Here is a 14,525-nt window from a genome sequence, read left to right on the forward strand (position 1 = left end):
GTAGAATAAAAGAAAACAGTGTATAATAGACATGAATTAGGTTTGAACGACATGCTCATATCGCTGGAAATCTGACAAGTAGTGACTGCCAAACGGCCACTTGGAAAAGCTCAGAGATCTTTTCTCTTTTAAGTTAAAGATTTCTAGCATGGCGTAGTGGCTAGAGCCCGGCCCTAGGAATCAGAAGGTCATGGTTTCTAAACCCAGCTCCTCCACCGGTCTGCTGTGTGACTTTGGGCAAGTCACTTCACTTCTCTGGGCCTCAGTTCCCTCATCTGTAAAATGGGGGTTGAGTCTGGGAGCCCAGAATGGGACAGGGACTATGCCCAACTCCATTTGCTTGCATCCACCCCAGTGCTTAGTAGAATGCCTGGCACATAGTAAGTGTGTCACAAATATAATAATAATGATAATAAATATTATTATTTTAAAGTTACTTTTTATAGGAAAGAAGTCCACAGCTGTAGGTTAATAGTTCAGAGTCCCCATGGGGCAGGTGCATCGGTACCTGCGATTTCAGCAATTTCCCATAATAATAATAATAATAATAATAATGGCATTTATTGAGCACTTACTCTGTGTATTGAGAAGCAGCGTGGCTCAGTGGAAAGAGCCTGGGCTTTGGAGTCAGAGGTCATGGGTTCATATCCCGGCTCCGCCAATTGCCAGCTCTGTGACTTTGGGCAAGTCACTTAACTTCTCTGGGCCTCAGTTACCTCATCTGTAAATTGGGGATGAAGACTGCGAGCCCACCGTGGGACAACCTGATCACCTTGTAACCTCCCAAGTGCTTAGAACAGTGCTTTGCACATAGTAAGTGTTTAATAAATGCTATTATTATTATTATAATTATTATTATTTCGTGCAAAGCACTGTTTTAAGTGCTGGGGAGGTTACAGAGTGATCAGGTTGTCCCACTTGGGGATCACGGTCTTAATCCCCATTTTACAGATGAGGTAACTGAGGCCCAGAGAAGTGAAGTGACTTGCCCAAAGTCACACAGCTGACAAGTGGGGAGCTGGGATTTGAACCCGTGATGAGTATATTCACCCTACGTGCTTTCTTCGGCTGCCCCTTGGAAAAATGCTTTGGAAAAGTAAAGGAGTAGTAGAAAGGAGTAGACAGTCTACAAACAGGGTAATAACTGACACTCGGCTGGCTTAAAGCAGAAGAAATTTGACTAGAGGTGGTTTCTGTTGCCTTATATGAACAAACTGGGATGTATTTTTTTGGCAGCGTCTCCGTCCCATCCTTATGGTATAACGCTTCTTAACTGCGATGGCCACTCGATGACTCTTGGATGGAAAGTGCCCAAATTCAGTGGAGGAGCACCGATTCTTGGTTATTACATGGACAAGCGAGAGGCCCAGCACCAGAACTGGCATGAAGTCAATTCTCACCTCATCAAGGACACTATTTATACGGTTTGTGAAACTTCACTTTTTTGGCTTTTCTTAGGCTCATGACTCCAACGGCCCAGAATCCTGCACAGCAGACTTAGTCAGAACAATTTTTGTACGTGACCTCAAATCTCTCCTCAAATTGCTAGCATTTAAAAGAGGCAGCGTGACTCAGTTGGAGAAACACAGACCTGGGAGTTGGAAGACCTTGGTTCTAGTTTCAGATCTGCCATTTGCGGGCTGTCTGACCTTGGGCATGGGACTTACCTTTCCTGTGCCTCAGTTTTCTCATCTGAAGAAGCAGATAAAATACTTCTTATCCTTCCCTATTAGACTGTGAGCCCCAGGTGGGCTAAGCAAGTGCTAAGTACAGTGCTTTGCGCACAGCACTCAATAAATTCTGATTCATTCATTCAATCTTATTTATTGAGCACTTACTGTGTGCAGAGCAATATACCAAGTGCTTGGGAAGTTCAAATTGGCAAGATATAGAGACGGTCCCTACCCAACAGTGGGATTGAATTGAATGCATAAGAATGTGGGGTCGGGACTGTGTCTGACCAGATTATCTTGCATCTACCCTAGTGCTTTGCATATTGATAATGCTTAATAATAATAATAATAATAATAATGGTATTTGTCAAGAGGTAACTATGTGCCAAACACTGTTCTAAGCACTGGGGTAGATACAGAGTAATCAGGTTGTCCCACATGAGGCTCACAGTTTTAATCCCCATTTTACAGAAAATAATAATAATAATAATAATGGCATTTATTAAGTGCTTACTATGTGCAAAGCACTTTTCTAAGTGCTGGGGAGGTTACAAGGTGATCAGGTTGCCCCACGGGGGGCTCACAGTCCCATTTTACAGATGAGGTAACTGAGGCCCAGAGAAATAGTCACTTGCCCAAAGTCACACAGCTGACAAGTGGCAGAGGCAGGATTTGAACCCATGACCTCTGACTCCAAAGACCGGGATCTTTCCATTGAGCCACGCTGCTAGATGAAGTGAGGCCAAGTGGCTTGCCCAAGGTCACACAGCAGACAAGTTGCAGCATGGCTCAGTGGAAAGAGCATGGGCTCTGGAGTCAGAGGTCATGGGTTTGAATCCCGACTCTGCCAATTGTCAGCTGTGTGACTTTGGGCAAGTCACTTAACTTCTCTGTGCCTCAGTTCCCTCACCTGTAAAATGGGGATGAAGACTGTGAGCCCCCCGGACAACCTGAGAACCTTGTAACCTCCCCAGCACTTAGAACAGTTCTTTGCATTTCGTTCATTCATTCAATCGTATTTATTGAGCGCTTACTGTGTGCAGAGCACAGTACTAAGTGCTTGGGAAGTACAAGTTGGCAACATAGAGAGACGGTCCCTACCAAACAGTGGGCTCACAGTCTAGAAGGAGGAGACAGACAACAAAAAAAAACATATTAACAAAATAAAATAAATAGAATAAACATGTACAAATTAAATAAATAAATAAATAGAGTAATAAATATGTACAAACGTATATACATATATACAGGTGCTGTGGGGAAGGGAAGGAGGTAAGGTGGGGGGGAGGGGACGAGGGGGAGAGGAAGGAGGGGGCTCAGTCTGGGAAGGCCTCCTGGAGGAGGTGAGCTCTCAGTAGGGCCTTGAAGGGAGGAAGAGAGCTAGCTTGGCAGATGGGTAGAGGGAGGGCATTCCAGGCCCGGGGGATGACATGGGCCGGGGGTCGATGGCGGGACAGGCGAGAACGAGGTACGGTGAGGAGATTAGCGGCGGAGGAGCGGAGGGTGTGGGGTGGGCTGGAGAAGGACAGAAGGGAGGTGAGGTAGGAGCGGGTGAGGTGATAGAAAGCCTTGAAGCCAAGGGTGAGGGGTTTCTGCCTGATGCGCAGATTGATTGGTAGCCACTTGAGATTTTTGAGGAGGGGAGTAACATGCCCAGAGCGTTTCTGGACAAAGACAATCCGGGCAGCGTCATGAAGTATGAATTGAAGTGGGGAGAGACACGAGGATGGGAGATCAGAGAGAAGGCCGGTGCAGTAGTCCAGACGGGATAGGATGAGAGCTTGAACGAGCAGAGTAGCGGTATGGATGGAGAGGGAAGGGCGGATCTTGGCAATGTTGCGGAGCTGAGACCGGCTGGTTTTGGTGACGGCTTGGATGTGAGGTGTGAATGAGAGAGCGGAGTCGAGGATGACACCAAGGTTGTGGGCCTGTGAGACGGGAAGGATGGTAGTGCCGTCAACAGTGATGGGAAAGTCAGGGAGAGGGTAAGGTTTGGGAGGGAAGACAAGGAGTTCAGTCTTGGACACGTTGAGTTTTAGGTGGAGGGCAGACATCCAGATGGAGATGTCCTGAAGGCAGGAGGAGATGCGAGCCTGGAGGGAGGGACATAGTAAGCACTTAACAAATGTCACTATCCAGTGCTTAGAACAGTGCTTTGCACATAGTAAGCACTTAACAAATGCCATCATTGTGATTATTAAGTGGCAGGGCTGGAATTAGAACCTACATCCTCTGACTCCCAAGCCCGGGCTCCTTCCACTAAGCTACGCACGCTGCTTCTGTAACCACATGATGAGGCATTATTTTTAGCACTATGCAGCCTAATTTGAGATGTCGCCTATTTTTCAGAGATGTCACGTATAATTAATTCCACATATATATTTTTTTATTTGCTCCCTTAAATAGGTAGAGGGCTTGACAGAACAATCACTCTACGAATTCAAAATTGCTGCTGCAAATCTGGCTGGGATAGGAGAGGCATCCGATCCCAGTGAACACTTCAGGTGTGAAGCATGGACCATGCCAGAGCCAGGTAAGGTGCTTCCTCTTTTATCAGTCAAACAGTCAGTGGTGTTGACTGAGCTCTTACAATGTTTAGAGCACTATGCTAGCACTTGGGAGAGTACAATACAGGAAGAACTGAGAACAGGAGAACAACTCCCTCTCCATAAGGAACTTGCAACCTAGTGAGGGATACAGACCTTAAAACAGGGGAAATAGTGATCACGATAATAACAATAATGTTAATAATAATAATAATGATTGTGCCATTGAAGCGCTAACTATTGTTCCAGGCACTGTAACTAAGCAATGGGGTTATTATTGTTCAGTGCCATCGAGTCATTTCCGATTCATAACGATTCCACGGATATACTTTCTCCAGAGCGTCCTGTCCTCTGCCGTAATCCGCAACCTTTCTAACCGTTTTTTTATGGCATTTATTAAGTGCTTACTATGTGCCAAGCACTGTTCTAAGCGCTGAACACTGTTCTTCCATTCCAATAACGGTTCTTCCATTATCGTTGTTATTCATTCAGTCGTATTTATTGAGTGCTTCCTGTGTGCAGAGCACTGTACTAAGCGCTTGGGAAGTACAAGTTGGCAACATTATAGAGATGGTCCCTACCCAGCAGTGAGCTTATGGTCTCAATCCATCTAGTTGCTTGTCTGTGTCTTCCACATTTTCCCTGGACTTTTCCTAGAATTAGTGTCTTCTCCAGAGAATCAGTCCTCCTGAGTATGTGTCCAAAATATGGTAATCTAAGTCGAGACGTGAGGCCTTCCAAGGACCACTTTGGTTTAACTTTCTCCAAAATCCATTTAGCTGCTTGTCTGTGTCTTCCACATTTTCCCTGGACTTTTCCTAGAATTAGAGTCATCTCCAGAGAATCAGCCCTCCTGTGTATGTGTCCAAAATATGCTAATGTAAGTTGAGACGTGTGGCCTTCCAAGGACCACTTTGGTTTAATTTGCTCCAAAATCCATTTATTTATTTTCCGGGCTGTACATGGTATTCACAAAAGCCTTCTCCAACACCACATTTCGAAAGAATCGATGTTCTTTCCATCCTGTTGTTTCACTGTCCAGCTTTCGAATCCAAACGTTGTCACTGGAAACACCATAGAGTTGACAATTTGTACTTTTGTGGCAATTGTTGCATCAGCACATTTCACGACTTTTCAAGCAAACCTGGTTGGACACAGTCCCTGTCCCATGTAGGACTCGCAGTCTCAATCCCCATTTTACAGATTACATTTTACAGATGCCTACTGCGTGCAGAACACTATCCTAAATTTTTGGATGAGTACAGAAGCTGTAGAAGAAACTATCTCTGCCCTCAAGGGATTTGTAATCTAATGAGTGAAGCAAGCAAAATAAAGAATTTACAGACAGACTGTAAACTCTGTAGATTGTAAGCTTCTTGTGGAAAGGGTTCAATTCTGCTGTATCGTACCTAATGATGTCTGTCTCCCCCGCCTTAATAATAATAATAATAATGATGGCATTTGTTAAGCGCTTACTATGTGCAAAGCACTGTTCTAAGCACTGGGCTCTGAGCCCATGGTGGGCAGGGATTGCCTTTATTTGTTACTGAATTGTATGTCCCAAGCACTTAGTACAGTGCTCTGCACACAGTAAGTGCTCAATAAATATAATTGAATGAATGAATAAAAGTACCTCTTTTAATTGCCTAGTACAGTGTTTAGCACACAGAGTAAGTGCTCAATAAATATAATTGATTGATAAGAAGAAATGGGAAAGAAGTTTATGTGAATGAATAAGTGCTGAAGTAATAGAGCGCAGAGAAGCAGCGTGGCTCAGTAGGAAAGAGTACAGGCTTTGGAGTCAGAGGTCATGGGTTCAAATTGTCAGCTGTGTGACTTTGGGCAAGTCACTTAACTTCTCTGTGCCTCAGTTATCTCATCTGTAAAATGGGGATTGAGACTGTGAGCCCCACGAGGGACAACCTGATAGTCTTGTAACCTCCCCAGCACTTAGAACAGTGCTTTGCACATAGTAAGCACTTAATAAATGCCATCATTATTATTATTATTATTTCTGTATGCCTTTAATGATATGTAGACTAAGTACAGGAGTGGAGAGGTGGTTATCAGTACGTCCATGCTGAGTATATAATTAGGAGTATATGACCCAGGGCAAAGAAAAATTAATTGGGGAAAGCCTCCTGGAGGACGTGGAATTGATCTCTCTCTCTGCCATCTCACATTTCTTCCAGCCTGCAGGACATCTGTACCAGCGTGACCCCGCAAACTGAACATGTTCAAAATAGAGCTCATCTTCCTACCCAAATTCTGTCCTTCCCCTACTTTTCCTGAACCCTGTGGTCAGCACCACTATCTTCCCTTATCTCACAAACCCGTAAACCTGGTATTATTCTGAACTCATCTCTCTCATTCAACCAACATATTGAGTCTGTCAGTTCTGCCTTTCGGTTCTACCTTCACAGCACTGATAAAATCTGTTCTTTCTTCTCCATCCAAACTGCCACTATGCCGATCAAAGCATATCTACCCCAGTGCTTTGTACTCTGTCTAGCGCATAGTAAGTGCTTAACAAAAACCATTAAAAAAAGGTGAACTATAATGCAATCCACATGAAGAAAAATAATCCAAATTTCAATTTTATGTTGATTCATTCATTCAATTGTATTTATTGAGCACTTACTGTGTGCAGAGCACTGGACTAAGTGCTTGGCAAGTACGAGTCAGCAACATATAGAGACAGTCCCTACCCAACAACGGGCTCACATTCTAGAAGGGGGAGACAGACAACAAAACAAAACGTGGACAGGTGTCAAGTCGTCAGAATAAATAGAATTAACACTAAATGCACATCATTAATAGAATAAATAGAATAGTAAATAGGTACAAGTGAAATAGAGTAATAAATCTGTACAAATATATACAAGTGCTGTGGGGAAGGGAAGGAGGTAGGGCGGGGGGGATGGGGAGGAGAAGAGGATAAAGTGGGCTTAGTCTGAGAAGGCCTCCTGGAGGAGGTGAGCTCTCAGTAGGGCTTTGAAGGGAGGAAGAGACATAGTTTGGCGGATGTGTGGAGGGAGGGCATTCCGGGCTGGGGGGTTGATGGCGGGATAGGCGAGAACGAGGCCCAGTGAGGAGGTGAGCGGTGGCAGAGGAGCGGAGGGTGCGGGCTGGGCTGGAGAAGGAGAGAAGGGAGGTGAGATAAGAGGGGGCAAGGTGATGGACCGCCTTGAAGCCGAGAGTGAGAAGTCTTTGCTTGATTTGTAGGTTGACACGCAACCACTGGAGATTTTTGAGGAGGGGAGTGACATGCCCAGAGCATTTCTGTACAAAGATAATCTGGGCAGCAGAGTGAAGTATAGACTGAAGCGAAGTTGATGTGCTCTGAGCTATCGATCGTCACCCAGGAAAGAGATTATGCAGTTATTGTTGAGAGTCCTTTCAGATCATTAGACCTCTATGCAGCAGTAGCAATTGCTGGACACCCCTGGGAAATGGGATCAAAACAAAGGACCCTACATCTGGAATTCTATACGTAGTTGGGGTTGCTGCATTTTAGGAAGAACTAGAGCCAAGGAGGAACATTGAAGGTCAAGAAGATAGAGATGTTCCAAAATGAGAACAGATTGAAATGATTGGTGTTCTCACTAGGGCAAAACAAAAGCTGAGAGGGTCATATACAGTCTCCTAGAGGACAGAATTATTGTTCACCCAATCCCTGAACAGCAGGGTAAGGAGACAGCCACTGAAGTTTGGTGGCAATAAATTCCACCAAACAGACCAAAGAAAGCATTGTTTTTAACAGAGTTGTCAATAAGCATGTGTAACTTGTTACCAAAAGAAGTTGAGGAGGGAAGATATCAGTAGGCTCAAAAGAAATATGGATAAATGGGACTGTAGACTAGAAAGTCAAGGATGTTTTTATGGTATGTTCATAAGAAATAGAACGAAGCCCAGTTGAAAGAGCTGGAGGAGCGAATCACCTCAGGAGAGTCCTGATCCGGACCTCCTCTGCTAGGTTGTAAAGCCCTCCACTTCTGCCTTTCTACTGCGGTTTTTGTTCTTTTTATGGTATTTGTTAAGTGCTTACTACGTACCAGGCACTGTACTAAGCACTGGGGTAGATACAAGCCAATCAAGTTGGAAACAGTCCCTGTCCCACATGGGACTCACAGTTTCAATCCCTATTTTACAGATGAGGTAACTGAGGCAGAGAGAATTTCAGGGTCATAGCACAATCTTTCCCTGTGTCCTGCTTACCCAGGTACTTAGGTTTCTACTCCATTGCATCTAAGATGGCAACTGAGGGGGCCGGTAGAACTGGTCATTACAGGAGAAGCAGCATGGCTTAGTGGGTAGATCACGGCGCTGGGACTCAGAAGAACCTGAGTTCTAATCCCATTTCCACCACATGTCTGCTGCATGATCTTAGGCAAGTCACTTAAATTCTCTGGATCTCAGTTACCTCATCAGTAAAATAATAATAATGACATTTATTAAGCACTTACTATGTGCAAAGCACTGTTCTAAGCGCTGGGGTGGTTACAAGGTGATCAGGTTGTTCCACGGGGGGGCTCACAGTCTTAATCCCCATTTTACAGATGAAATAACTGAGGCACAGAGAAGTGAAGTGACTTGCCCAAAGCTACACAGCTGACAAGTGGCGGAGCTGGGATTTGAACCTATGACCTCTGACTCCCAAGGCCGTGCTCTTTCCACTGAGCCACACTGCTTCTCTAGGGGGGGATTAAGTGTGTGAGCTCCCTGTAGGACAGGGACTGTGTCCAAACTAATTAACTTGTGTCTACCCCAACAGGAGAAGCAGCGTGGCTGAGTGGAAAGAGCCCGGGCTTTGGAGTCAGAGGTCATGGGTTCAAATCCCGGCTCCTCCAGTTGTCAGCTGTGTGACCTTGGGCGAGTCACTTAACTTCTCTGGGCCTCAGTTACCTCAACTGTAAAATGGGGATTAATACTGTGAGCCCCCTGTGGGGCAACCTGATCACCTTGTAACCTCCCCAGCGCTTAGAACAGTGCCTTGTACATAGTAAGCGCTTAATAAATGCCATTATTATTATTATTATTATAACAGTGCTTGGCACATAGTAAACACTTAACAAGTATCATAATTATTATTAATTCTTATTAAAAGCCATCATGTGGGTCCCTTAAAGCCATGGGTGAGGCCCAGCAATGCCATTTCTTATGTTTTTATGTTCTAACTCATAAGCTCCAAATAAGAAAAGAAATACTCCCGAGCCAGAAACATTGGAAACATAGTTAAATCAGTCAGAGAAAAATTCGAGAACACCAACCAGTTTGAAAAGAAGGCTCATTTCCTCATCATGCGTTGAATGCAATGGTTCAGTTTCTCTCGTGTCTATCTTTAGGGTGTCTAAGGACTAATCCTCCAAATCAGCCCTATATCGAAGAGCTAGTTTAAATACTAACACCCGGCTTAGAAAATAAATGGAAAATGAAGTGTGAAAAGCTCCACTCTAAACTGGCCCTCAGCCCTGTGGCCTGATTATATAGCTCAGATAACACTATCTGGTGGAGTGCTAATTTTTGTCTCATAGCCGGAGAAAGAAAAAGCTGTTGAAGTTTCCCAAGTCCCTTTCAGAGCTGTAATCGAAAACGACTTAGCAGCAAGTAATGGAAGAAAGTGTGATTTAATGAACGTAGATAGAGCACAGAAAACCTACACCCTTCATGCCCATAGATATTCAGGATCTAAGTCAATATCTTATGACCCACCTCTCTAATTTATGAGGATTTGGGAGAGTTGTTTGTCCAGTTTTATGTTGTATTATTGTGTGGGGTGGTCATGGGGCGTGGTAAGGAAAGGAAAAGTTGAGCCTCAAGGAATCAAACACTTTGAATGCGGGGCAGAACGCTTTCTAGTCCAGTGGGTGAGAGTCTAGCTGAGGAACATTCAGGTTTTCTCCATAGATGCACTAAGATTTAGATTGATTAGGGTCTAGTGGGCAACATGAACTAATAATTTAGAAATCAGTAGTATTTATAGAGCCCTTACTGATGTGCAGAGTACTGTACTGAACACTTTGGAGAGTAAAGAAGAATCAGAAGACATGTTCCCTGCCCTCAAAAAGTTTTCAGTCTCGAGGGGAAGTTTTTGAGTATTTGAAGTTCTTATGCAGCGCAGAAGTGCTGAAGTAAATTGAAACACCGATCAATTCCTCTGACCTCTATTAGTGAATACTGAATAAAAATATTGACCTGCTTTTTTCATTTTCACTGAAAATCTTTCTAGGTGGTAGAGATTGGTGCTTTTTCAGAGGAAAGGTGAGGTAACTGTTGAAGAGAATAACAGTGTAAGATTAAGGAGCCTAAACTAGTCTCAGAACAATCACCTTTGTGAGTTTTGCTTGAAAGTTGATTAATACAACATTTTGTATTTGTTAAAATTTTATGTGTAGATTGTAAGATTGCAAGGGATGGAATACTGTCTAATCACTGTTTTTTTTTTTTTTCCCAAATGCCTGGTAAAATCCTCCACACAAATAGTATACGTTTGATCAATAATTCCAGGAGAGTGATAGGTGTCTGTATCCACAGAAGAAAATTAATGATAATAATAATGATGGCATTTGTTAAGCACTTCCTATGTGCCAAGCACTGTTCTAAGCACTGGGGGAGATACAAGGTAATCAGGTGGTCCTACATGGGGTTCACAATCTTAATCCCCATTTTACAGATGAGATAACTGAGGCACAGAGAAGTGAAGTGACTCGCCCAAAGTCACACAGCTGACAAGTGGCGGAGCTGGGTTTAGAACCCACGACCTCTGACTCCCAAGCCCATGCTCTTTCAACTGAGTCACGCTGCTTCTCTAATTAGGCATTGTACTTAGCTCCTCACTTGAAGACCATTGCATTTTAATAATAATAAAATTTTTATTTTATTATTATTATTATTTTATTTTATTATTTATCTAAAATAATTTTTAGACTGTGAGCCCACTGTTGGGTAGGGACTGTCTCTATATGTTGCCAATTTGTACTTCCCAAGCGCTTAGTACAGTGCTCTGCACATAGTAAGTGCTCAATAAATACGATTGATTGATAATAATAATGATGGTATTTGTTAAGTGCTTACTATGTGCAAAGCACTGTTCTATGTGCTGGGGGGATACAAGGTGATCAGGTTGTCCCACATGGGGGTCACAATCTTAGTCCCCATTTTCCAGATGAAGGAACTGAGGCCCAGAGAAGTGAAGTGACTTGCCCAAAATCACACAGCTGACAAGTGACGGATCTGGGATTAGAACTCACGACCTCTGACTCCCAAACCCGGGCTCTTTCCACTGAGCCACACTGCTTCTCTTTACGTGAAGTTTGCATAAAACCAGTGAATTCTTGAACCACATTCTGATGAATAATTGTTTTAGGTCCTTCCTACGATCTAACATTTTGTGAGGTCCGAGATACATCGTTGGTGCTGATGTGGAAAGCCCCGGTGTATAGTGGTGGCAGTCCCGTTACCGGATACTTTGTGGATTACAAGGAAGAAGATGCAGAAGAATGGATTACCGCTAATAAGGCTACAACCAAAAATCGCTACTTAAAGGTAATAGGTTTTCTTTGTGGAATTCAAGATAAATTAGCACCCCCGGCAAAAAAAACAAAACCATCCCGCCTTAGCTTGCATTAGTACCATTCTATTCTAGGCGACCTATTTTCATTCAATTAATTATCCTTCCTGAGTAGATTTGACACGTAAATGCGGAACTCCAGGCCTTAGTCTTTCTCATAAATGAAAGTGTAGTTGCAACCAAGGACCCTGTGGTATGAATTCTGGCATATTTTTTTGAAAGCTATCCCTAATCATCTACTGGCAATTGATACCTGAAAAGAAGTATCGCAAGCAAAGTTATTTTTCACAGACAAGCAACCTTTTAGAAGTGTATTACCTATAGGTTTGGAGTCACAGATGGGTTGCTTCTTCAGGGTGCTGAAAATGCCTATGTTTTTAACCTGGACTTTATTCCCTTAGTCCAAAGCTTTGCATTTTAATCAATCAATCAATCAATCGTATTTATTGAGCGCTTACTTTGTGCAGAGCACTGTACTAAGCACTTGGGAAGTACAAGTTGGCAACGTATAGAGACAGTCCCTACCCAACAGTGGGCTCACAGTCTATAGATGCTTTATGTGTTTATGAATAAGAGAAGCAGCGTGGCTCAGTGGAAAAAGCCCGGGCTTTGGAGTCAGAGGTCTTGGGTTCAAATCCCGGCTCCTCCAACTGTCAGCTGTGTGACTTTGGGCAAGTCACTTCACTTCTCTGGGCCTCAGTTCCCTTATCTGTAAAATGGGGATTAAGACTGTGAGCCCTCTGTGGGACAACCTGAGCACCTTGTAACCTCCCCAGTGCTTAGAACAGTGCTTTGCACATAGTAAGCACTTAATAAATGTCATTATTATTATATTATTATTATAAGCTACACACACACACTCTCTCACACATAATGCATCCATATGTGACCTGTATAATTATGTAGCTGACCTTCTTGTGGGTAGGGAATGTATCTACCAATTCTGTTTTATTGTTATATTGTACTCCCCCAAGTGCTTAGTACAGTGTCCTGCACATAGTAAGTGCTCAATAAATATGATTGAATGAATGAATGGATGAATGAAACATATTTTAAGCACCTTTTCTAGATCGTTCCACTGGTAATCCATGGCACCACTAGAACATGATTAAAATACTAATACTAATACTTCAAATCAACAATGAATGTGACTTCGATTGAGTCTTGTCAGGAAATTTTTTAAAAAATTGGCCAGAAATTCTACTACAACAGTGCTATACTCGCAATTGATCTCATAGTAGAGTTTGACAAGTAATACGATTCTGGGGATCGTGAAAGCTGTATTTTCAATATAATTGTATTTAATGAATAATACAATGTCTAATTGAATAAAATATCTCTTTAATAAAATACTATTCAATAATTCAGTTTAATAAAAAAAAGTGGACTGCTTCTGATCACTTTTAGACTGGGCATAATTTCCTTCAGGTTTAATTTTATCTAACTTTCACAGCTCTTTAAGAAGAGATTATTTTTGGAATGGAGAGGGGTCCTGAAAGATAATTATGTTGGTATTTGTTAAGCATTTGCTTTGTGCCAGGCACTGTACTAAGCGCTGAAAAATCACCAACCACCTAACATTCAGTTGTCAGAAAATTACAGTTGTTATCGTTTCCAACTTCTGTGATCAGAGACCTCATTAAGGCTAGAATTTGAGTATCGGTGAGGTTAGGGCTGGGGTGGTCTTGGGTTTTGGAGAAGGGCTAGGTTTGGGAGTTCAAGGAGGGTTGGTTATGCTTTGGGCTTAAGCCAGAAGTGAGTGGTGGGACCTGATTTGAAACAAATGGGATGATCCAAGCTCCCTCTTGCTAAATTGGTGAATGTTCTGTAATCTCCGTCCTTTTCCAGGTCAGCGATTTACATCAAGGCAAGACCTATGTTTTCCGCGTCCGTGCGGTAAACTCGAACGGAGTGGGTAAACCTTCGGCTACATCTGAAGCTGTGTTGTTGGAGGCTAAACCAGGTTCGGATTTGCCCGTGTCTCTGCTGCGCTGTCAGAGAATGGAAGTACTTAGGATCATTTTATTTTGTGCGACAGATGAAGTATTTTCGTTCACTCAGTAAATGTTTAATATCTTCTAGTTGGGAATTAAACCCATTTTCTTTTCCTGCTTCCAGCTCTCTCTTCTTCTGTCTCCTCCCTTTCCTTGCCACAGTTATCATGCAGCAGAGCCTAATGGAAACGTAAAATTAATGTTTAAAATTTCATATAAAATCAACACGAGATTACGGAACCAATTATAAGATCATTTTTTTCTTAAGTGCTACGTGCTCTCCATTGTCATCCTGCAGGAACAAAAGAAATCGGTGCAGGGGTTGATGAAGCGGGCAATATTTACCTAACATTTGACTGTCCTGAAGTGACCGATGCATCAGACTTTACTTGGTGTAAATCATATGAAGAAATAAAAGATGATGAGAAATTTAATATAGAGACTAAGGGAGACCAGTAAGTTCTATATTCAAATGGGTATTTGCCTAACCTGAATTTTCTTTAATAACAAAACAAAATACGCTTTTACTTTTTCCCTCTTCTTTCTTTTAATAGCTCCAAACTATACTTTAAAAATCCAGATAAGTCAGATTTAGGAACCTATTCTGTGTCCGTCAGTGATACCGATGGTGTTTCATCAAGTTTTGTAATGGATGAAAAAGGTAAGAGCTTTCGGGTATAAGCATGCATGCATTTTCTTTATTTCTAGAGTTAAAACCTGTAGTCTTTACACAACTGGCTGT

The 14,525-nt window shown here is 42.7% G+C and overlaps 1 protein-coding gene across 1 annotated transcript in view; it reads left to right on the forward strand.

Annotated features, from left to right (window-relative positions):
- MYOM2 (myomesin 2) overlaps nucleotides 1-14,525 on the forward strand; it is a 110,014-nt gene that overhangs the window by 61,819 nt on the left and 33,670 nt on the right. The window contains exons 18-23 of the mRNA XM_038740308.1: nucleotides 1,237-1,424; nucleotides 4,080-4,206; nucleotides 11,586-11,764; nucleotides 13,638-13,752; nucleotides 14,082-14,238; nucleotides 14,338-14,444. Of these exons, the coding sequence (XP_038596236.1) occupies nucleotides 1,237-1,424; nucleotides 4,080-4,206; nucleotides 11,586-11,764; nucleotides 13,638-13,752; nucleotides 14,082-14,238; nucleotides 14,338-14,444 (873 nt within the window). The remainder of the gene's footprint in view (nucleotides 1-1,236; nucleotides 1,425-4,079; nucleotides 4,207-11,585; nucleotides 11,765-13,637; nucleotides 13,753-14,081; nucleotides 14,239-14,337; nucleotides 14,445-14,525) is intronic.

This window comes from Tachyglossus aculeatus, chromosome X1 (genome assembly GCF_015852505.1).
Source record: "Tachyglossus aculeatus isolate mTacAcu1 chromosome X1, mTacAcu1.pri, whole genome shotgun sequence".
In the NCBI taxonomy this organism is placed as follows: Eukaryota; Metazoa; Chordata; class Mammalia; order Monotremata; family Tachyglossidae; genus Tachyglossus; species Tachyglossus aculeatus.